The sequence below is a fragment of the Leuresthes tenuis genome, unplaced genomic scaffold, assembly GCF_036924035.1.
Source record: "Leuresthes tenuis unplaced genomic scaffold, fLeuTen1.0.hap1 SCAF_15, whole genome shotgun sequence".
Classification (NCBI taxonomy): Eukaryota; Metazoa; Chordata; class Actinopteri; order Atheriniformes; family Atherinopsidae; genus Leuresthes; species Leuresthes tenuis.
The window spans coordinates 15,593,300-15,618,232 of NW_027325369.1; the positions used below are offsets into that span (position 1 = coordinate 15,593,300).

The 24,933-nt window shown below is 39.2% G+C and overlaps 1 protein-coding gene across 1 annotated transcript; it reads right to left on the bottom strand.

The window, feature by feature from the left end:
- Positions 1–419: 419 nt before the first annotated feature.
- grm1b (glutamate receptor, metabotropic 1b) lies at positions 420–23,646 on the bottom strand. The gene is given in 9 exon segments (XM_072365789.1): positions 420–3,759; positions 3,762–3,982; positions 5,764–6,691; positions 9,021–9,147; positions 9,788–9,956; positions 11,178–11,424; positions 15,492–15,727; positions 20,170–20,419; positions 22,825–23,646. Coding segments are annotated over 9 exon segments (3,588 nt in total). The 5' UTR covers positions 23,597–23,646; the 3' UTR covers positions 420–3,121.
- Positions 23,647–24,933: the final 1,287 nt, after the last annotated feature.

Sequence of the window (24,933 nt, forward strand, 5' to 3'; positions counted from 1 at the left end):
ATTTGAGGTCAGAATTGAAAGCAGGTGCACTTTCTCTGTCACATGACAGGGCAGAAGGATTTGAGTTAAGATTTAATTTGGTTAACACTTTTTGGATTTTTTTTCCATAAGACTTTGAAACTTTCTTTTCAACAGATATTCCCTCTTTTAATGTTTTTCTGAAGGCGGTGGTGAGTGCCAACATGTTGGTCCAAAATCTCCCATAGGTGCTCAGTTGTGTAAAAGTTGTGTTAGCATATGATTCACATCATCTTCACACACATCAAACTGTTCAGTGACTCAGGGCAAAGTCAATAATTTACAATGAAACCCTAAGGTTTAACTTTTAATGTGTCTTTTTTATTTCACAATTCTCTTCTCTGAAATAAAAGGTTTCAGCAGACAGTTTTCCAGAAAGCCCTCAGGTTTTACAAAGCTTTTTAAAAAAGCTTTAAGTTTGAATTGGTTAAGATATTGCATACCTGTAGCTGTTTTGGATAGCTCTGTTACTGTAAATCTTAGATACATAAGGAGTTCACTGTGTTCTCCAGTGACTTCATTCTCAGTTTCTTTGCATATTTTGTCCTTGAACTTCATCCCACCAACTTCTTATATGAGCAGACAGGCATGATAGCTGGTGAAATATGCTTTTGCTTACGAAAGTGGGAAACTAAGTGAAAATCACACTCACTTTTAAAAGATACACATGCAAAGACAAATAAAATTGAGAGATAGAAACAACTGTGTCTCAGCATTGCTTCATTCTCGATATACAACCCTGATGAGTGTTTCTGTTATTAGTGTCTTCATACAAACAGCAGCCATAAACTTGATTATAGCAACTATTAAAGAATCCAGGCCAAGACCACAAAGCCATGAATGTTTCACCATAAAAAACAGGAGACAAAAGCATAAAAAATATTTAATTTACTTCAATTAAACAATTGTCCCTCAAATTCTTGTCTACAGCAAATATAGTTTAAAATTGCAGACTTAATTAATATTGCAAGAGCTGCAAACTGTTTAATTACTAATAGTAACAGAAGCACTTTATCATATCATATAACCCAGATAGGCAGTTAAAGTCTAAATATTTACGAAATTGAACCACATCATAGAAGCATATACAGCTGGGGATTTCTCTGTAATATTGTAAAGCATATAGATATCATCTGAATACCAAAATATGATACACAATTCATACGTTCACAAAACATAGGTACTCAATTAATCTTAAACAATTACCTCTACAGTTATGAAATAGGACTTCTAATTATAAAATATACAAATCTTTAACGAGCTGAACTTATATTTCAAGACCTAGAAATAAGATACATGTACAAAAGAAAAAGTGGAATGAAAATGTGGCACTTGATCTTATACTCTGCTACATTCATGATTTAAAAAAAAATCCACAATGGTTTTAATCTGCATTCTAAATTAAAAAGAATAGTTTCACATTTTGGAGTTGACTTAGATAATAAAATACATCTGTATCTGTATCTATATGTGGACAATAAAGATAAAGATACACCCAAAATCAAGGTTAGCTTCACTTAGCTCAACATAAAACCGGCCTGGCTCATCTAAGACTCACTAATGAACATGTATAATCCATGATGGATAAATAAATGAATAAATAAGTAAATGTATTTGTAAAAATGTATATCCAACATTATCAGTGCAGTTAAAATGCATTTAGCTGTTCAGAATTTAAAGTCAGTCTGATCAAAACAATTTTTCATCCAAAATTAAACCACAACAAACCACAGTTATAGGGTGTGCAGGGCTATAAATTACAGAGGGGGACACATCCCACCACCTCAAGATGTTTTATAAATTTGAAGCAATGGCGAAAGTGTCAATCTTTTTCTTTTTCTTTATTTTGCTGTTTGAAATATTGTGTCGCATCCATGCATATAGAAACTGAATAAGATTTTAAAAAAGAATGAATGAAAAAAAACTAGTTTGGACATAGTTTGTTCAAACTGAAGCAAGGGCTTTTGAAAAAACAATGTCCCATTTGAGCATTTATGTCTGGACTTTGCTCCTTCAACCCAAAAGGAGCACTTTCACAAAAAAAAGTCCATTTTGCTTTTTCAATAAAAATTGATAAACAAACAAGATGTAAGCTAACATCCAAGCTAACATGTTGCAAACATAATCTAGTCTGGTCATCATTTCTTCATAGATTTTAGTGTCTAATTCTTACATGTAATGTGCAACCAGACCAGCTGTTTCCCTCAGTGTCCATAGACTGTATATAAGAAATGGATGCAGCCCTGACTTCGCCCGTTTGTCAACTGCCATTTTAAAGCTTCAAGACTGAAATCCAGTCGTTAATGACACCCCAGTGACCAGTGGGGAAAAACTTCACTGACTTAGTATTTCATGAGATATACAGCACCTCCACATCAGCTTCTTGTATGACCCTGACTGGCTATATCCACGTTTATATACTGACTATGCCTGTGTCTAGTGCTCATGCTAAGCTAATGTAGCCTACACTAGCCCAGCTGTATTGTTCTGATTCAGTTTACACATACTGCAGTACCATTGCATCTTCTCGCCTGCAAGAATGTGAATAAGATTATTTCCCCAAAATATCCAACTGGAAATCTTTTTTTTCTTTTACCCGATGAAGGACAGAACACACAAAGTGTAACACAGAAGACAATAGATAAGATATTGTCAAAGTGATTGTTTTGCATTTCATTGCAACTATACTCACCATGAAGCTTCCCTTGTTAAAAGTCAACACACTGATTGTTACCTCACCTATATTTTTATCGAATAAATCAATGTATATATATAAATATCACATTAATTCATAAATGTACACGTATCCATTTAGTTGTTTCTCTCATAAGAACAAAGTTTACTTTATCCTAAAATCTTATGTTAGAAATATACAGTATGTTTATATGAGAGAAAATCTTTCACTACTGCACACAACATATCTAAGAATTTCATAATATGGCACCTTGGTTTTCACCCTTATCTTGTAAAAGCTGTTATGTTATTGAGGGAAAAATGACTTGTCAAATCACAGAATGCCTTTTTTATGATATATCATCACATACAGCCAAGTCTTTGTAAACTTGAACATACAACAGAAGTTGTAACATCTAACATACTTTGCTCACAGAGTTGAAGAGCTTTGCTTGTAGTCTCTGAGGATAACAGAAGCATATGTCACATTCGGAGGTGTGCACAAAATCGACTCAGACACTGGGGAGTTTGGAAACGGGTTCACTGGAGGACCAGAGCAATCGCGGAAAGGGGAGGGAGGCATCAGAGCCATAGAGTCCTCCACTGCCAATTTGACCTCAACCAAGGCCTCCTCATCATGAAGCTGAGCGTTGTTGTACATGTAGCCATGGAGAAGGCCAAACTGCTCATTCTCCATCTCCATCTCCATCTCATCTTCCTCCTCCTCTAAGGGGGGAGAGGGCTCCTCATCAAAGGGGTCGAGGTGGACGGGTAAGACTGGTTCCTGCTGAATGAGATGTGCCTGGTGGTACACTGGCATGCCACCACTCACAGCCTGAGGCATGCTAATCATATCACTGAGCTCAGGGATATCACTGCTGAACTTCCTTAAAACCCCCTCTTGCTGGAGGTGGTCCATGATGACATGTTGAGGGATAATGTTATTTTGCTGAAGAGGCTCAGGGGAATAGAGCTCCACCTCCTCCCCCACATCTTTTAGCAGCCCACAGGCAGGCATCTGCCCGTGGGCCATCATTGGGGGTGTGGAAGGGGAGCTGTAACTGACAGGCTCTCATCCTCCTCAGCCACATTGTACAGGGTCTTAGTGCTGAGGTCTGAGAATTCCCGGGCAGTGCTTTGGTAGGTATTAGTTAAGGGTTTGATGACAGCCATCTGATTGGAACCTGCTTCCTGTCTCTTCACATGCACTGACAGTCTGTGCCACATGTGATCCCCTTTTGGAGGATGTCTTGCACCTGGTTCAGACCATGACACAGACTTTCCATTAGAACTATGAACAAAATAAAAATGGCTGTTACTTCACAGGAACCCAGAAAGGTGAAGATAAAAACAGAATTTCTGTTTCATATAAAAAAGTGTACATATACATATATATCTCTCTCTATATAAATATAGAGAGAGATATATTTTTATGCATATGTTTATATATATTTATATCTCTCTAGAGAAATAAATATATATAAACATATGCAAATTGTTAGATTGTTTCAACCTTTATTTAACAGACACAAGTTCAAATAAATACTTTTTAGTGTCTTCACTGACCAGCAATATACAACTAACCGTGCTCTGGAAGATTCTACAATCAGCAGATCAGTTGGTGACAGGTGAGGGTGTCAGGATTGGATATAAAAAAAAAGCATTCACCAACAAGGATGGATTGTTATATGTTTGTGCCAGACAAAGTGAGAGAAACATCATTAAAAAAGTACCTTGATGCAGTCAAATACATCTAAATTTTGTGAAAAGGGTGTAAATCTCAAAACAAAACAGAAACCACTGTTGGATGGAGTGAACATTAAGCCCTGTCATGCCAACATGATCAGTATTAGCTGGATAAGGGAATTTTCTAAGGGAGTACCTTAGAAAACCATTTTCACTCCAACACAGTTTGCCTCAACATCCAAAAATGTAACCTGGAACTGTATTACCCATGGAGGAAGCCATATATCAACTCTGGGCAGAAATCTACCTAGATCATTGAACCCAAACTTATCCCAGATGGACAGAAAGACAGTAGACATATGTTCTGTCTTTCTGTGAGTACACATTTTAGCTGCTTTTGGGGAAAAAAAACAGACGCTTCAACATGCTAAAGCTGAGAAAGACAATCAAGGCTGTTAACAACAAAAGGTGAAAAAGCCAGTGTCTGATGGTGTGGGGGTGCATCAGTGGCTAACTTGCATATGTGTGAATATATTGATGCGGAGGTCCATATTCAAATTTTTTGGAGACATATGCAACAGGTAAGCAAAATCTTTAATTCAGTGTTTAATTCAGCAGGACAGTGTCAGACCTCATTCTGCATAACACCAGCATGGATTTACAGTCCCTGAGTTTGAGTTTGTGCTTGACTGGCCTGTCTGCAGTCCAGATATGTGTCCTATAGAAAATGTATGGAGCATCCTGAAGAAGAAAAAAATCAGAAAACAAAAACCAAGCTAAAATCTTGTTTTCAGCAAGAATGAAGGCAGATTGCTCTGGAGAATACCAATAAACACTTTTCACTTTCCAAATGATTAAAAAGTGTAATTAAAAACAAAGCTGATGTAACACAATGATGGGTTACAAATGTTTTTGAGTGTGTTGCTGGCATCACGTTCTAAATTTGCACTATTTGAAAAAAAACCCACAATTGGTCAGTGAACACACTGAAAACTATTTATCTGATTTTTTTTATCTATCAAATAAGTTCAAATTTTTATGACATATATTTTTTTTTCCTCAAGAAATTGGATCTGTATTTCACTGTTTGGAAAATGTTGGCTATATAATTTAACATACCCTGAAGAAACCCTGTATTCTGTATGTGTGATCTCATTGCTATCCCTTAGCACACAGAGATGCTTGTTTTAATTTTGCTGACGGATCAAAGGTGGAGATGGCTGTGTGAATTGAGTACTGACCTATAACTGTCACACTTTTAACAGGTGCTCCTATGAAAGTAAATACAGTTAGGCGACAAGTTCCCTTTGAGAGGTAATCACAGTAAAACCAGCATCCCTGAGGTGCCTCAGGAGCAGGACTCACAGACTCAATTAATGAACCCACCTGCCATTTCCAGTGTTCTTCTTCCTCTTGAACATGTTGAGCAGGCTGTTGCTCCGGCAGGCAATTTTGCCGTCGCCGACATGCATGCGCACAGCATCAGAGGTGGTGAACGCACTGCGCACATTCCGCTCTGGTTTGGCAATGATGATGTACATCTTTGGCGTGAACATACATCCCAAAGCTACAGTCACACTGAGGCTAACAGAGAAGGATGTAGTGATGATCTTGTAGTTGCTGCCAAAGTAGATTGGCACAAATGCAAGCCAGATAATACAAGTGGTGTACATAGTGAAGGCGATGTACTTGGCTTCGTTGAAATTTGCGGGAACGTTGCGGGTCTTGAAGGCATAGTAGGTGCAGCTCATGATAAGCAAACCATTGTAACCAAGTGGAGCTACCACACCAAGGTTGCTAGTGTTGCAGATCAGGAAGACTTCTCTGATGCTGGGGTAGGATTTGATGGGTTCAGGGCGCTCCATGATGATGAGGGTAACTTCCAGCGTTAGCTGGACACTGATAAGTATGGAGGCGATGACCACCTGAGCCCATGCACTCATGAACCTTGGCTTCCTTGTGCAGATTTTCTTCTTGCTGCCTGCTAGGATGCGGGCGATGCGGTTGGTTTTGGTTACCAGAGCTGAATAGCACATGGCAGCTGAGAGTCCAACAAGAAGTCTCTGGAGGTAGCAGGAAGCCACTGTGGGTCGGGCAATGAGGGTGAAAGGACACAGGTATCCCAGGAAGATCCCTGCCAGGATGATGTAGCAGAGCTCCCGGCTGGAGGATTTGACCACAGGTGTGTCACGGTACAAAACAAAGATGAAAGCAACAAATGACGTCACCAAGATGCCCAGACAGGCGAAAACCACCTGGATGATGGATTCTGGATTGCTCCACTCCAGATAGCGCAGGGGGATTTGCTCACAGCCTGACAAAGGTGAAAAAAACAGGAATAAAAACGCAGTCACAATACACTGAGAGATGCTTGTAAATTTTTTATAATTTCCACACAAGCTTGGTTGCTAGATTTCTTTTTATCATCAACAGAAAAGTAGGTAAATAAAAGGACATTTCCAAAGAGAAACGTAAAAAAAGTTCTATTACAGTGGTAAATGAAAGATTAATCAAAAGTATCATAGCCTGAGAAAATACAGTAAGTACCAAAGTAGGTTTTTAGCTCAACTAAAAATAAATGCCTTTCAACTCAGCCTTGGCCAGGCTGGGCTGCAGCCAGCAGAGAAGAGGCCAGTGCTGCAGGACCAAAGTAAATAACTGCATATTTCATGGATCCAACTAAGATCACCTTTCCGCTTTGAGCTGAAAACACACTTCGAATATGTATATAATTCATCGTTGTTTTATTTATTCATCATATAGTGACGGGATGGTTAGGATTAAAAAGGAGAGCAAGAATATTTCTATGTCAACCTTTCAATTCACATCAAACTGTCTCTGCTTCTGTCTAAACACCCTGTGGTTATAAAAAAAAACAAAAAATCAACAGCGTGGGGGCATGATGATCCTATTAAGAAAGTGTCTTGTCTTTGAACAGCATGCAAGGCCTCTGAAAGTGGGCCACAGGAGTGGGAAGTGAAGTAGGGCTGCTGTCAGATAAAATGGTGAAGATGATGAATGTGCTCTCAGGTGTCATGGGAAGGCAATGAAAATAGGACAGAACAGGTTTGTAAAATAGCACCGCAAAAAATCTTAGCGGGACAAGCTGTGCAGGGTACAGTGCTGGCAGAGGGAGGTGGAAAAGTAAAAGCTTGGACAAACTTTTTACCCAGTCTCTAGTAAGACTAAGGAACTGCATCTTATCCGCCTGGAAGCATCAGTCATGCTCGAAGGATAGGAAAAGCTTTACGACTGAAATTGACTGAACAATTTTTTTCTTTACCAACAAAGGAATCAGAGTCAGAGGGCCAATCTCTGGGAGTCACAGTTTGCTGCAGGTTTACAATCAATGAGGTCAATGTACACAGTTTGTTTTGCTGGAGACTTTGCCCACATGACCTGATAATATGACCAGCATCATATGGTTTAAGATAGCGCTGTACATGGTGACTCCAAATGTCATCTATGTGCAAGAAACAAGCCAAATGTGGAGCCCTGCAGTTTGTGAGCATTCGTAAGTTTTCTGTCAAGGTTTATCTACATTTTTTGAGCAGCATCAGCTGTCTTGTTTGCTGTGGATGTGTTTTGTCTCATGTATCCCAGAGCATCTTTAAAACATGATGTACCAATGGCGTCTCAATGCATCCTGTGTGTGTTTAGACCTGCACTGCTTACTTTGTAGTCAGATCCCCCAGGACACATATTTATACCATGTGTAAACAGGTTTAAGTTTACTGCTTTTCATACAGCTTTTACATAAAAATATAGACAACAGAGTGGGAGCACTGTGAAGCAAGATTAATGTCTCTGTGGAGAGGCTAGGCCTGGCTAGATCACCACTGTAACGTAGGCTGGACTCATAACAATGTGGATTAAACAATCTGAATAAAGCGAGTGTTTTACCAGTTATTGTCCTGAATGAGTTTCACAGACAGTAAACTCATTCAAAAAAATTCAAATGTAATCAGGCAGAAGATTTTGAAGTTACAAAGTGACAAAACTGAAAGCACTCCATTAACTTAATGAATGATAGATTGTCAAATTGATAGAAAATCAATATTTCCAACTGTTATTCAACCTGTGTACTATACCATGGGAACCGTGCTTTCAGCTGGTGATGCAGAATAAGTTTTAATCTTAGCCCCGACCAACAAATATAGATGTTTATTCTATACTGCTGGTGTCAGATCTAATTATAGATCAGATGAAAAACTAACAATTTTCTGGCAGTGACCCTCTCTTGTCCTAACAGCAGAAACTGTGTTTTTATTTTTTGTGCAGAAGAAGCAGTTTTATTTGCGCAAGCACAGAGGAAGCACAGCAGTTATGTTCAACAACAGAAACATCAACAATTCTCCATACCTAAGACCTATAGTTGAGCCTGATACAGGCCAAAGCAGACAAGGGCCATTTAAACTCACTACTTTTTACAGTCCGTACAACTTTGAAATGATTGTCTGGTGTTTGCTGCCAAAAAGTGTCCTGAAGGCAGCAAAATGAGAGGAAGGAAAAATGCAGGCAGATGATGGTGTCTATGCTAACTATTCTCTGAACAACACCCAGTTAAGACCTTCGTGCCAGCTCATGCTACACACTGATGAGATTTTACAGAGACAGACAAGCGAAGAGGCAGAAGTACAAACCTTCCAGTTCTTCGTCAGGCCACCAGCCCAGCTCACAGGCTTTGCATGTGAACTCGTCCTGGACATATTCGTTTTCTTTGCAGGCAGTGCAGATCCAGCAGCAGCTCACCTCCCCCTTCCTTATGACCTGGTTGATGAAAGATATAAAAGACAAAAAGTGAAACTACTTTTCTGCAAGTACCTACATTTACCCTGGGTGTGCTTCATTTAAGGTCAAGGGGAGTCTCACTAAATACTTTGCTTTGGGTATTATCACACGGAAAGTAAAGAAAGCATATCAGTTGGATAAATGGGTACAGAATGACATAATGCCATAACTTATTAAATAAATTTGAATTGCAGGGTTATATTAACAGAACCATCAATGAAAATACTGATATCTCTTAAATCATGATCACGGGGACTAATGATACAATAGCTATTTATACATCAATATTGATTAGTTATGTACAATTGATTATAGCTTTTGGGCTTCTAATTTGTGAAGCATTTGTAGAAAATGCAATAATCAGTCTGAATAAAACTGCACGACTTTTACCCTGAACAGCATTCACAGCTACAGATTTGAAACTGATATGATAACGTTTATAACTATAAGTTATGCTTTTAAGGATTCCACAAACATTTATTATAAAAGGAGTCATAAGTTGTTCCAGCTATTTTTCTGGAAGGCAAACACACTGACACTTGTTTTACTAAAGATTTTTAGACATTCACAGCCTGAATCTTAGAGTCTGGTCATAACATGTAAAAGAGGTGTCCCGGACCTTGATCTCTCCTTTGGAGCAGGGCTCACTGCAGACTGAGCGGACCATGTCACTGCGGTTCATCTGGATCATTTCATCATCTAGACTCAGCATGCCTTCGTGCCAGGAGCCAATGTTGATGTAGTCGTAGACACCAGGCTCCACGCGCTGAAAGTTCATAATCTCATACCTGATGGTGGATAAAAAGACAGGAGCAAGAAGAAGCAATGTTCTTGTTATAACTGTATCAAAAGCTGCACCGAGACAAAAAAAATGGCACATTTACCACTGTTTGAAGACAAAGTTGTTGGAGACTTTGAACAGGGCTGATTCTGTGCTGGGCAGATTTTTCAATATGTTATTTGCTGTTATTGCTGAAGACAGAAGCTGTGAATAGATGGTCTTCCAAAATTTTGGACAGAAGTGGAAGCTTGAAAATTGGTTTGCAGTTATTCATATCAGATTGATCTAAGTTGAGCTTTTTTTTGAGAGGCTGAAATGTTGCAGAATGGGACAGTTCCATTACCAAGACTGCTTTTTAAATAAAGAGCAATATATGGTCCAAAGGCCCACAAAACATCTACCAAAAAGTGTGTGGGAACAATGTCTAGAGGTCCATTTGTAGATTTTGTATGAGAGATCGTATCAATGATTTGTGCTTAAGAAACTAACTTTAAATCCCTAGAAATAGCCGAACAAGAGAAAACTAGAGAGGAATCATAAGAGGGTAGCTTGATATTAGATGTTATGTTATGGTTAGATGTTAGATGGTTGACTCAGAACAGAGAGGGACCTAATTCCCCAACTATCAGAGGTCTAAATGGATAAAAAATGTTTGGAATTGGTTCAATAGTGAGCAGGAATGCTATGATAAGCAACTGCTAAAAGGTTTCCATATAATACAAGAGTCACTTACCTGTGTGAAAGTTTGTTTTTGTTGTTTAAGTCCACAAAATTATTACAATATCTATTGAAATGACCCCCACACTTTTATTTAAAGTGTTCTACTGGCTAATTTTTATATAGTGAAAGTTTCTTTTGTATAAGATTTCACTCAAAACAAGAAGACCAATAAGGAGGAGTGTCATGACAGTAGTGTCTGTCCATTTGTTGCACAACTCCAGCTGGCTTAGTTATCAATAAGTATTCATAGACAGTGATTCATATTCTATGAATTTAATGAAAATCATTAATTATAGGGTGCCACTGGGAAAATCAGAAACTAATAACTAAACTAATAACTAGTAACTACAGAGCAAACATAGAGGCTATGAATCTTCACAGTGCATATACACAATGATCATAAACAGCTTCTTCTCCTCGATATAATTTACTATCACAATTATGAAATACACAACAAATTGTTGTCTATTCTGCTTCAGACAGAGGGCGGTAAGGGAAGTGGACTAACCTTCCAGGTGAGTCGCCATTCTCGTCAAACCAGACGTCTTCCCCAGACACCCCCGAAAAGGACGTCTTGAGAAGAAAGTCCAATAAGTGGCTTCCATCAATAGGCTTCATGTTGTCACAGAGCCCCACGTGCCCAGGACAAAGGTAAGAGTGCATGTCATGCAGCCCGTGGGCCATGGCATAGATGGCATTGATGACAAAGCCCATCTTGCTGTCTTGTACATAGTTGTCCTCCAGACTTTCGTAACCTGCCCACACATGAGACAACAGTAAGGATTCATCCTCAAAACAGAAAAACAAAACAAAACACAAAAAATGGGAGAAAGCCTTACAAGTGTTTCATTGCTGTAAGCAGTAGCATGTTTTCAAATTTGTCTTAACTTCAGGTGTACTCAACAGGTTGTCTAGCATGATGTAAGATATTACAAAGGAGTGATAGGGTGCTCACATAAGTGGTGTTGGAATTATTCTCAGAATTCAGGCAGCTAACTGCAAGCATCATTGTCTTTGTAGAAAACTGCTCTGAGAAAACTGGAAGCTTCAGAAAATGGCTTCAAAGAAACCTAGTTACCATGGCAAGACTATTCATTTGTGGGTTCATGAGTCAGGATTCAATTAGAGTTTATCTAACACTTTAAAATCCTGTGCCACTGAGATTGTCTCCTGCTCAGGCAGAAAAAAAAGGAAAACTAAACACTTGTCATTTATCTGAAATGTTTTTTCCTCACACAAACAGGATGAGTGAACAAGACAAAAATTAATAATATTTGGATGCTAAAAGTGTGATGCTCAAACACACCCTATCAGTTCAGTGTAATGCAAGCTGGAAGCAAAGCAGTTTTGTTTAGTAATAAGTGTTGCCTCAAAAAGCAACACAAGGCATTCGGTATATTTTGGTTAAATTAGAGGACCACACGAACACTGCAAGTTTGGCAGGCACTGAAGGCGATGTTTTTCTCTGTGTGAAAAAGGATTTTTTTGTCTGAACACAAACCAACCTTGCAGCAACACTGCATTTTTCATTACTAATGTTGCTAAAATAATGGGAAAAAAAGGCTAATACACTGCAGTCTCTACTTCACGCAGTCTCCTTAAATTAATAAGGAATTTCTGTTGAAATTAGACTGTTTCTAAATAAATAATCTGTTAATGGAGACTGTACTCCTCACCAAATCTTGCCCATATGGACTTTATTCATACAGCCAGACAATAATAATTAACAAAAATTGTTGTTTTTTTTTCAAAAATTGCCTCTAGTGGTCATGAGCGTAACTGCACATGAAGGGCAAAAATGGCATCTATGTTTTTTGGCCGTAACCATGATTTTTTTCGAACTATGCCCCAGTACTTTGTATGTTGTAATGCCAGTGAAGTGGTGTTACTCCCTAAAGGACTTGCAATTATTACATTACTTATAAACTTAAGAGCAGGGGATAATGTGCGCTTATGTATGATTAAAAACTAATATTTTAAAAGCTGTAAATGATAAATACGGGCTGCACAGTAAGCACTTGAGGGAACAAAAGCCAGTACACCTATATTACTGAGATTTATATATTCTATTGTTTGTTTTTTCTTGGTTCTTCTTGAGTAACTATTGTGTGATTTGTATCTTGTGAATTACATCTTTATCGTGCTTTGGGCACTCTTCCTCTGTCAGTCGTCTGGTAACTACAGTACGAGTCATCTTGTGCAGTATTTTGTTATATTGCTCAGGAACTCATGGTGCAATCTATAATTGTCATCTCATCACCTTTAGCCCCTCCCCAAACCACATGCCATCACATTCCCACCTCTGAGACAAATAAATTTAGCTTGGTCACATTTGACCAGAAAATCCTCCCAGAATCCATCAAGCTTATTTTCAAGCAAAGTTTTATGAGTAGCAAGCAATGATTTTCTTTTTTGTGACTGAGCTGTCATCAAAAAACTTACTTCCATTGATGACCCCTTTTTTGTATGTATTGTCTGTGGTGTCATAAGAGAGTCTCTTGAGAGTCTTAAGAGAGTAACCAACACGGTTGCAAAAATGATTGGATTGGATTCGGAGCACGAACGCATTTTAGTACAAACATCATCAGTACAGTGAGTCAAAAGTAAGCTTTGATACTTTGTATTAATACATCTGTTCACTTGGGCAGCCAAACGTATTCATTTGTTGTTTCTAAAAATTCTCAGAAACAGGGAGTCAGTCACTCAAGCAACCATAATTGGCATTTAACACCCTGCTCGCACTTGGCAATCTAACCTGGGGTAACAACATGCACAAAAATGAACCTTTGTGTTTAGTTTTGTTTTAGTATTGTATTTTTTTATCAATGTGTTGTCAAATCTTCCTGACTGACAACAAAAGTTGACTTCATAAATCACCATTATCCCCTCCCCCACACACTCAGCAAACCATGGACCAATCCTGTCATTCTCACAAGAATGTTTCCCCCAGGAACCCCCCCCCCCCCTTCTAAAATAATTACCAACGATTTGGAATTATGAAATGTGCAAAACTAATGCAGCACTCAAAATTATGAATGAAATAACAGTAAAGTACTATGCCAGGTTCACTTTAAAGTTGATATTTTTTCTCCCAAAATTCAGTTAAACTGTCTGTAACTTCTTTTTTCTTTAATGAGTTCCTGTTACAAATCCTCTTTTGATCTCTGCATTTTAGCTCTAATTTCTTTCCAGGTATATAATTTGTTAGTGACATTGTCAACCCTTCACTCAATACTATGAATCCTGCCTGTAGGACAGATTCACCTGCTGCACCCGACGGTTTTTCACTGTTTGACAGCTTTATGATCGTGAATGAATCATCCATAGCTGACTTGTGTTATATCAGGTAATGACATTTTCAAAAGCGGTGCTGGGAAACTCACTGACTGTGCAAACGAACACATAAACAGTCAATTCATTTGGGTAGCAGCTGGGTGAGCATTCGAAGGGAACTGCTGGTGATGACCTAGTTTAACAGCTCCTTGGCTTTGACGCTCGCCGCGCTCTTTGAGCTGTGTGAGCTTCAGTCATAATGCAGTGATGTCATGATGTCAGCATGCAAGCAGAGGACCTACTGCTACATGTCGGGATTATTTGGCTGCATGACAGCTGGACCTTCCCTTTGTGTTATATGAATTGAACTGCACAATTTCGGTGGTTACATGCAATTTGAGCCAGATCAGCCAGTTATTGGGCTGTTTTATGACTGTCTTAAAGGTAGAGAGGGAGTGAGAGCACAAAGTGAGAACAGACAAGACCCAATTGTTGGGCTCTCATATCCCCAAAAAAAACATCCCAATAGCTTCATATATAAGAGGTCAACTGAGATTAATCTTAAATGCAAAAAATTACCGGCAACACAGAATAATCCTCCCGCCATGTCATACAAACTTAATGTCAGTCAACCTCTATGTATATTTTTAAAGTTAGGGAGCATTATGGGTCCATTCAGAGGGATTCACTCACCGTCTTGGAGTTCTACACAAAATAAATTAAAAGAAATATATAAACAAAATGAAAACAATAAAAAATGACAAAACAGCAAAGAATATCTGTATCTCTACTCATGAGACAAAAATAAGTACGGCTTTAACTTCTATTAGATTATAATGCTTCAAAAAAGATGAATAAAAGCTTTCGGTTTGTGCATTAAGAAGAGCAGATTTGAGTGAATAATGTGCAAAATGCTGCAAAAGAAATAAGATCACAACTACGGCCGAAAAGAAGGTGCAATGGCAAAAACTAATTCACAGAAGTATATCGTGACAGCTGTTAACTGAAAATTAAATGAATGATTTCGTTTTTCGTTGCATGCTTCATTTTATATTTACGTTTATCAGTGTTTAAAAGTGATTGATTTCAAATCGTTTTTAGGAATAAGGAATGCTTGAGAAACATCTGAATCCTTATCAGTGTGTAAAACTTGAGATTGAAAACGTAAATATACAGGCCTTCAAAGAAAAGAAAAACTGTGTGAGCTTTTAAAAACTTTGGAAACATGCTTGTTGAGCATTGTTTCATTAAACCAAAAACTAAAGCTAATGCATTAATTGTGTTCCTTTTTTAGATAAAAAGCACTTAATTTACCTAGATCATCATCCTCTGTGGAGCCAAGTATCACACAAATGAACAATATGAAAAAAATATGTGTTACTGGATTGACTTAGAGAGAATTCTGCCCTCTGGCAATCTAATTCATATTTAACGAGTGTGTTCTACTTTATGGAGCCTTTTGGAATCTTCCTCTGGGCATTGAACACATCAAAACAACTGAGGAAGACAAGCCAAGACATTCTAATAGCTCGATGAGTTGTTGAGCTACCTGAGCAGTTTCGTGCATAATTCAAGTTCTCTAGCGGGTGTCCGGGAAGGCGGCACTGAAACCGGTACTGCCAGAACTCGGGGAACCATGGGTTGCGTGTGTTGGTGCTGAGCTTGAGCTTCAGGAAGTAATTGTCAAAGGAGGACACCTCTTCAGAGTGCAGCTTCACAGTGATGCCGCCCACAGCCTCGTGTTCATACCCCTCCACCACCTCAATTCGGTCTGCCCAGCCATCACTGCAGAGAAGAACACACCACAATCATCGGCTAGTTTATGTTGCACGCCTATTCACATTATTCCATAGCCTAACTGTTAAACATACTGTTGAAAAAGTCAAACCTATTTTTAAATCCAAACATTTATTTAACTGTGGAATATTTTGGTTAAACTTTCTCCAAATTTGTACAAGTTACACAAACACATCCATACAATTTAAACATGAGCACAAAACGGGAAGGCTGTAAAACAAAAATGACATCAAGTGACTCTTTAACGCGTGTGAAGCCTTAAGAATTTCTGCAAAACCATGTCCTAAAACATCATCAGGTCTCCACACAACTCCTAAAAGTGTAATACAGTATATATTTTAAAGTTTATTGAATAGATAAAAAACAAAAAAATTGAAGTTGCCATTTGTCAATTTTTTTGTTTGAACCTTTATCAAACAAACAGGAGTGCAAAGAAAATCATTTTCTGCGTCTTCCCACATCAAATTAATTTTACACTGCTCTGGAAGATTCTGCAATCAGAAGATTAATTAGTGACATCCACCAAAGTCTTTCCGAGATTTCCGACCAAACTCGATCAGAGAATCACTGATAAAGTTCCAAAAAAGTTCAAAAAAACTTTGGTCTTACAACATCTACAGAGCTTGTATTTTGAGAAAACTCAGAAAGTCTGGGGAAATGTCAGTGTGTAAAGGCCACGAACAGAAACCACTGTTAAATGAACGTGACCTTCAAGCTCCCAGTCCACAGACACTCAACACAGTCCACTACTTCTTACAGAAATGTAACCTGAATCTTTATCATGTTGAGGATGAAACATATATCAACTCTACTTTCCCTCCATACACAATTATATCAGAACAATCATGACATAAATCACCTAACACATACATTTTAAATCTGACCCTGACCTCCTATATTTTAATGATTCTATAACAAGTAACAAAATGCTAGTCAGCATCTGGAGGAAAAACCAAATATACTCCTCTATGATGCTGAGTTCCAAAAATCAGCTTAGGATCTGTGTATAATCTTACAGACAAGACTGAGCCTTGAAATACATTTCCCCATTTGTTTCCCTGATTTTGTTTCCCCTTTCACCATCACCACTGAGGGGCCTGGAGTTCTCACTGTACTTGCTGAAAGAAAGAGAAGAAAGAAAAGCTACTATGTCCACTGACACAATCACAAGTCCAGTGAGAAATCACAGATTTCTCCTCTAGCTGTGCAATCTGCCCTGGAGAATAGCAAGTTCCCACCCAACTCACAGACTCTGAGTCTTAAGTGTGATTTTTGTGTCTACTTTTCATATTCTTTATTTTATGCACGTACAGCTAATTATAGTAAATAATCTGTAAATCATGTTGATGATGAGAAAAAAAAAGATTTGGCATGATGCCCCAGATTTGAACAATACCAAAACAACCTCCTTTCATTTGGGTTGCATATACATGTTAAGAATGTCTAAAGTACCATTATGCAGCATGGGTTCAAACCTGTGTTATATGGATGTGGTTCAATACCTCTTACTGAATGAAAGAGGGGAACTGTTGTTAAACTTAGCTAATATTTTAGAATAAAAATAGCTCCTCCAAATATAGGGACTTCTTGTACATAATCCTTCTATTCTTAGAAGATGTAATAAGGTGAACTAGTTGACACAAACACTATTACATCTAATGACAGCAGTAAGGTCACATTGCACTATTGTTTTTGTTTTTGCTGATTGACAGCTGGTTAATCACAGAAGAGAGAGTCTGATAAAATGAAAAGGTACACAACATCAACAAGATTTTGACAGATTTTTCTACGCATTGAGACGTCAGTGTGTTTGTCGATGCAAACAGAACAATCTAGTCTAGAGACATGGAGAAATTCATTGTATTTGTTCTGATGGACACTTTTTTTTTTGTGACACGTAGCAGCACTTCAAAGTATGATTCAGCATACAGGATTAGCTTTGCAACAGAATACCTTACCATGCAAATTATTTATAACCCTTAACCATGTACTTTTATCTCCTAACCTTAACCTTTGCCAGGTGAGAATGTAGCAGAGAAGGGAAGAATTGTGAGGAGCGGGGCTGGTAGAAAATTGCAATGACGTGGTAAATGTTGTGCAAGATGAGTTTCAAATGAGTTATTTCTTGCATGAGGTTCCAATGATCTAGAAAATAGCAACATCTTGCATCCTTAGTCCCACCACCATCCCTTCCATGCTCTGTCACAGCAAAATGTTATGCAAAATCGTGCCGATGTAGACAAAATCTATTTTTTTAACCTAACCTCAACCATATAATGAGACATGAACATGTAGAGACACAGAACATTGAATTTGCTTATGAATACAAACTTAACCTAGAACTGCGTTCTAGCAAAGTTTTTTTTATGTGAAACTGTTAGCATGGATTTCTGCTGAATATTGTTCAGTCTTTACTCATGACTGAAACAATGAGTAAAGAGCTTAAGTGTCGAAAATAGTTTTATCTTATGAACAGAAGAGTGAATTCAGGGCAAAACCGTCAATATTGTACTCAAAGAACTCAAATTGTAGCTCATCCATGGGACAAAAATATCACTCAGGCTTCTATAACCCACTTTTAGGCTTGAAGTCAAGGCCAACAGCACGTTTGGCTTGGCTGCCTCTTCAAGAATACATTGACAATGGCTGTCCAGTGTGACAGTATCCACAGTACCTGGCCATCTGCTTCTCAGCATCACACTACCCCCAATCCAACAGTCTGAGTGCCAAAAACCTACAGCTCTGACGTCAACACACGCATGTACTGTACAGTTTTATAACACGAATCAGAGATAACACATTTACGAATCGTTTGATTCAAGGCAAGGACAAAAGCACAAGAAAAGCTATTTATGTAAAGTGGAATAATGATTTTATGAAGCTAGTTATCATGGAGGAGAAATAAACCTCAAAACAGATTAGGAGTCAAGCAGAGGAATGTAAATCTGATTTGAATTTCCAAACCAAATGGGAACTTCACTTCATAGTTGATTGAAGTCGTTTTTTGTTTGCTGTGCGTGGGATCTGTGGTGTGAGAATAGCCATCTCTTTCATCCTCCACACCACAGAAGATGGATGGCTGGTGACCAGCACCTCCGGGCTTTTCAGTTGGCCCGTTACGCAGGCCTGCATGTGTTCGCTTACTGCATTGCTCTAAAAAACGTTTTTCCTTTTTCGGTACTCTCCTTGACCCAGAAAAAACACACACACACACACATACATTTCTCCACCATATACCTTCTGTATCTTCCATGGAAACTTTAGCAGCAGTGCAAAATTAAAGCGGACGAGGTGAGAGAAAGTTTAGGCTTTGAAATGCCCTATTTTTATATGCATTTATTATTTAGGTTGCAGAAAGACTGGATTGACTCTATCTCAACAGGCCTTGGGGATAATAAGGCCACACAACTAACTAACCATCCTGAATAAATAAACCATATCAAGTTTTAATCATAGCCTTGTCTCAGTCGCAGCAACTACCCCTAACAGATCCAGTGGTAAACTGAGCCTCTGCAAAGTGAGAATGTCTGGTATTTGCGCGTATATGTGCTTTGATGTTCATTACTCCAGATTCCCCAGCTTATGCTGGAGGTGCTGTCCCATATTAGCCCATCCTGCCTGTGATCTGACAGGGAGTGGGGAGCGCTTGCTTCGTGGATGCATTATTCATTACTGAGCCTGACTCAAAGCATCTTCTGCTTTCAGAGGAACTCTGCACCCGTTAGAAGAAGAGGAATATTTCGGTTACATGTGAACTTTTGTGTGTGCAGTCCACCCTAAGACTAGTTGAACACTATCGCAGACAGATTAACGTCCATATTTTAGTCAGAAAGGAGTGGTGGAATTTTTTTGCAGTCACTTTGTTAAAGCACAGATATATGAGACATTTTAATAGACCATCAAAAACTAACTTTCACACTAAACTTCAAAGCCATTATGGATTAATAGTCCATGAAGTGCTCAGAAAAATATGTAAATGCTTCACCAGAATTACGGTGATGCCCAGAGATGCCCTCTGTGGTCAAAAATGAGGTTTTAGTCAGCATGAATTAAATTAGATTTTATCCATATCCTAATAGGTTCTTGTGAGCATGCAGTTCCATAAGAACCAGGCAGAATCCATCTACTGTGGACGATGAGCGATAGTCTTACAAACACTGGCTATGAATCTCAGTGGCTCGTGAAGCTGATTTAATTAAGCAATTTCATCTGTTGTTTTTTTTTAAACCATCCCTTCTGCCATCATTAGAATTTCACTGCCATTGAAACCCTCTGGGAGCCTACTGTTAAAAATCAGCAACAAGACGGAGAGAAATCTTATTATAAAACATTTCATCTGTTTTTTTTATCCCAAAAAAACAAAACAAAAACAAAACTCAGTTTGTCAGACAAACCTGGGGGCCCTGTGGGAAAAACATTCACTAACAAACCTGCCAATTAGGAGGAACTCTCCAGCTACTCCAAGCCGTCTCATGGCCATGAGCAGCCCTCGGACTGTCATGCCTTCACAGAAGCAAACAACAACTCTGGCTTTTGGCAGACGCTCCCTCAGTTTTCTGAGCAGCCTGTCGTAGTGCTTCTCCCCGGCGTTGCTGTAGATCTTGTCAGAATGAGCGATACAGAGGCCATCCTGCGAGGCAAGCTCTTTGAACACTTCCATCCCGCTTTCCCCATAGTTACCTGAAGAAGACAAGGGGGAGTTGTCAAGAGAGGTTCATTCACAAGAGAAAGAAGATTATCAGTGGGCTTTCATTTGTAACATTTGTAACTCTTCCAGGCAACACTCTATTTCGGAGAAGTGTGGTTGAAGCCCACTGTGTCCCCATAGGTTGGGAGATCAAAATGAGTGCAACTGGAGCAGCTGTATCAGAGGACAAGCTGGAACACTTTTACAATTTCTGTCACTTCTGGCCTGTTAGAAATGTCACAGTCAATCAGCAACGGCTACACTCATAAACCCAACAAATAGGCTTGACTGGAGCCTCAAAATGCCTAATACAGGTTTTTATCATCTTGCCTAAATGATACACAGATCTCACCAGGTTTTTGATTGGATATTTGTCAGCTCTTCCTATGCTTGTCTTTATATTCTACTAGCAAAAAACGGATTGCTACAGCATTTGACTCAACTCTGTTGAAGGGATTTCAATTCTTAGAATCTCTCTGTGACTACATGCTTACAAATGTTGGTTTCCACTAAACATTTAAACATTTCCCTGAATGGTTAAGTGAACAGAGGGTAAACTGATCTCCAAAAGGCATAACATTAAAGATGCAGTGGTCTGGTAAACCTTTTCAACAATACAATTATGTAATTGTTCTTTTGTAAAACTTTGAATTACTTTCAATAATCAGAATTAATTATCTAAGAAGGCCTATCGCTTATTTACGATCATCATGAGAAAATGCCAGGTGATGATAACTTCAAAGCTCTATAAATACTCAGCAGCCATGAGGTCTTCTTAGTGCTGAAAAATACTCGCTCAGTGCCAAAAAACTGGAAGAAAATGGGTTTTCAGGTAGCCATGCTCTCAGGCTGTAATGTAATTAAGAAACGTCAGTTAATAAAAATGGTGCTGGTCAGTCTGGGGTGTGAAAGAATGAGAAAATGTTCAGAGATGACTGCTCAAAGGATTAATAAAAAGGCAAATGGAAAAACCCTGTTTTACTGTACAATTGCTTCAGGAACAAGGTGATCTTTCCTGCATTATCGGTACAAAATCCAGAGTTAAAGGTTTACAGATGAACAAAATGAGCCTGATGCATTTGCAAAGGAAGTTGTCTACACTGATGAGGTTAAGACAAAAATCTTCGGCTTCAATGAGCAAAGATAAAGGAAGGATGCATGAACTGAAGCCAGTTGCATGGAGTACATTTAACTGGTTGATAAAAGACTGTAATTAATTAAATATCAGCTAATTCAGGACTTAAACATCAGAATATCTTAAAAAAAAAAAGCTGAAGATGAAAAGAGGATGGCCTTTACAAGAAGATAATGACCCGAAACACTGCAAAGTCACAAAGGAGGAGCAAGCTGACGGTTTAGCCATGGCCCTCATTGTTCCCCCAGCCGAAATATAATTGAAAGTCTGTGGATAGAGCTCAAAAGAGCAGCGCATGCAAAACTAGAAGCCTTTTGCAGGAGGAATGGAAAGTTTAGAGAGCATCAAGCCATCAGATTAGAGAAGACATAAGAAAAGAAGAAAAAAACAAATACAATGCAATGATCAGTCATTTATCAAACCGGTCAATTGGTTTTCTCTTACTAGATTAATTTATTCAAATGATCAGGTCTTTGAACAACTGCATTTGGCACAGCTAAAAAGACTCCTGCCGGCAATACAGAGGATGAAAAGAAAATAAATGCTCTGTTTTATCTTTTAAAAAAATACCTTACAAAAGCGCAGAGAGAGCTCTGTCTTTTCATTCTTCCTCTGAAACTGCTCCCTACTGAAATCAGCATCACAAAGATGTGTCTTAAAAAAAGAGAGACCTGACTTCTTGCTGCAGCTACCTGCTGTTAGAACAGCAATCTACATATGTCATCAGTTTTATAAAACAAAACAACAACACTGACTAAATCTGTGCTCATGTAGTACTCTGGAGGTGTTCTCTTTGTCTTTAAATTCCCTTTTTGCCTTCTTGCCGCCTCTTGAAGAAGAAATAAATAGTATAAAGGCTGAACTGTTGCTTCAATAATGAGGCATTGCACCAGTTTCAAACATGAACCTAAGTTTACTTGTCACATGGAGGCCTAACCAGAGCATTGGTTCTGTGTTTCTGTGGTTACGAGGGCAGCTTTCCAAAGTCTGCAAAAAATAACCCTGCTGATGTCACAGTGACGGCATCTTGATTTATAACAGCAAGTTTGGGTTTCCAGCTGTAGGTTTGCCATCCAAACAATATAGGTCTTCAAACGCAGGCAAATGTAGGACGCTCTCTTTCAGAAACTTGATTCATACAAGTAACTAAAAGAAAGAATGTCTCAGCCTAAACTGCTCTGCTTTTGTCTGTTCTCTTCTGTCTATTTCCAGTTACTCAACAATGTGGAAGTGTAATACTTTCAGTGAAGAAAGGTGTCTTACCCTCTGTGTGAACTGCAGAGACATAGGTCCAATTGTACCGTTTGACTATGTCCAACAGGGCTCTGGCTTGAAGAGTGTCTGAGGGCACAACCCTGAGGAAGTACTTAAACAATGTCTTGTCACTAAGGTCAATACTTGTTGCAGAATAAGCAATCTGTGGGATGTTGAACAGCTGGAGGAGGTTCTGGACTTGGATTGCAACAGAGCTGGAGCCAGGCCCGATGACTCCAGCGATGGGCTTCTTAGTTGATGGTGGCTGACTGGAGGGCGTCCCTTCAATGCACCACTTGGAGCCCTCTGAGTCATCCCGGATGGAGATGAGAGAGTCTCGTATGAACTCAATGCTCTGCTCCAGAGCCACTGAGGAATGCCAGCAAGAGTCCCTGATCTCACAGCCCAGGGTGATGTTAGGTAACAGGTTGGGGTCAGAGTTAATCCGATCCAAGGCGTGGAACATGGCCTCCACTCTCTGGATGCCGTACTGCTCGCGGACTTCCCCACATTTCCTCTCTGCCACCTTCTCAGCTGAGGGTTGGTGGTGAACAGAAAACAGGGCACCGATTATAACATCCCCATCCATCCTTGCCACCAGACGAGTGGCAGAACTCGGGACAACTGACCTTTCATACTTTCCCTTGGACAAAACAAATGCCTCAAAGAGTAAAACAGGCAAATACAAAATGCTGATCGCGGTCAGATAAATCATATTTGACATTGTACCACTGGTGCTGAAATGAAGAATCATGTCCGTTCGGCCATAGTAGAGGTCCATCAATCATGTATGGTTAAACTGGGAAAATTAACTCAGCTGCTTCTTCTTCTGTGTTTTCATCCTGTGTGTGAGACATGGAGCATTAATACCTACATTTCATCATGCAATCAAACTTTTGCAAACCTTCAAAATATAAAAACATATACATTTATAAGTTCCCTTGCTGTTAGCCAGTAAATACCTAAAAGGTGGGTAATCCTTTAGGTATCTGAGTAACGGACAGATATTAAGCTTAAAAGACCCAACATGCTGATCTGGACGATAGGAAGCAACCTCTACAATAGAGAAAGATTTGAAGTTTCAGCACCACGGACAGCTGCCTCTTCTGCAGGCGAGGATCTCGGCTGATTCTCGATCTGTTTTTTCAACTTTTACACAGACATTTATGCACACAAAATTAATGTCTGCTCCACCCGAGTTGCTTTTTCACCGCTTAACATCTGAATCGGTCGCGCCTTTGACTCTCTTACAGGACAAAACATTAAACACTGTCACTTACACATCTCAAACATGCATAGATGTCAGGATCAGCTGACAGAGCTCGCTGAATATTTGTGCAGTTTTTGGAGATGGTCGGTTTTTAAGGAGGGAGGAACTGTGCACCATATTTAAAATACCCAAGTTTACCTACCTGAAGCAGGCAGTGCGAGATATACAGGGTCTGTGTCTCGTTTGAAGCTGCCACACTGGACTCTAGCTCTTCTGCCGAGGAAACACGATGGGATCTGACTCTCCCTCTCTCCTTCTATCTGCACTGATCATGAGATGCCCCCTTCTTCTCCTCTTCCTCACTGCACCTTAAAAGCGGGTCACACTCACTGCAGTGTCCCTGATTTGAAACCACAGTTCATACACGTCAGGGTACAGTGACGCATCGATAAATTATATTTTGGGGGCGAAATGTTGAGGAGCTCGTGGGAAAAAATGGTCAATGGGAGAAGGACCGATAACTTAGAAAAAAACCAAGATGGCTCCACCAAAACAATGTGAAGTGGGAAGCAATTCAAACTCCAGGTAAAAAGTATAAAGGGACTCGTCAAACTTCACATGAATCACACCCCCCACCCTGCTCTGCGTCGTGTTAGGCTCTGACAGATGTGATGCACTTGCAGTTCACTGCAGCCTAATAAAATATATCACCCTCTGCTGCCACCTTGTGGCCAATATATAATACAACGACAATACGGACACTTTATTTGATTCAATATGAAAATTACATGAGCGTGTGTGGTTGTTTGTCTCGTTTGTCTCTATGTGGCCCTGTGATGGACTAGTACACCTTTCCAGGGTGTACCCCGCCTCTCGCCCAATGACCACTGGGATAGGCTCCAGCCCCC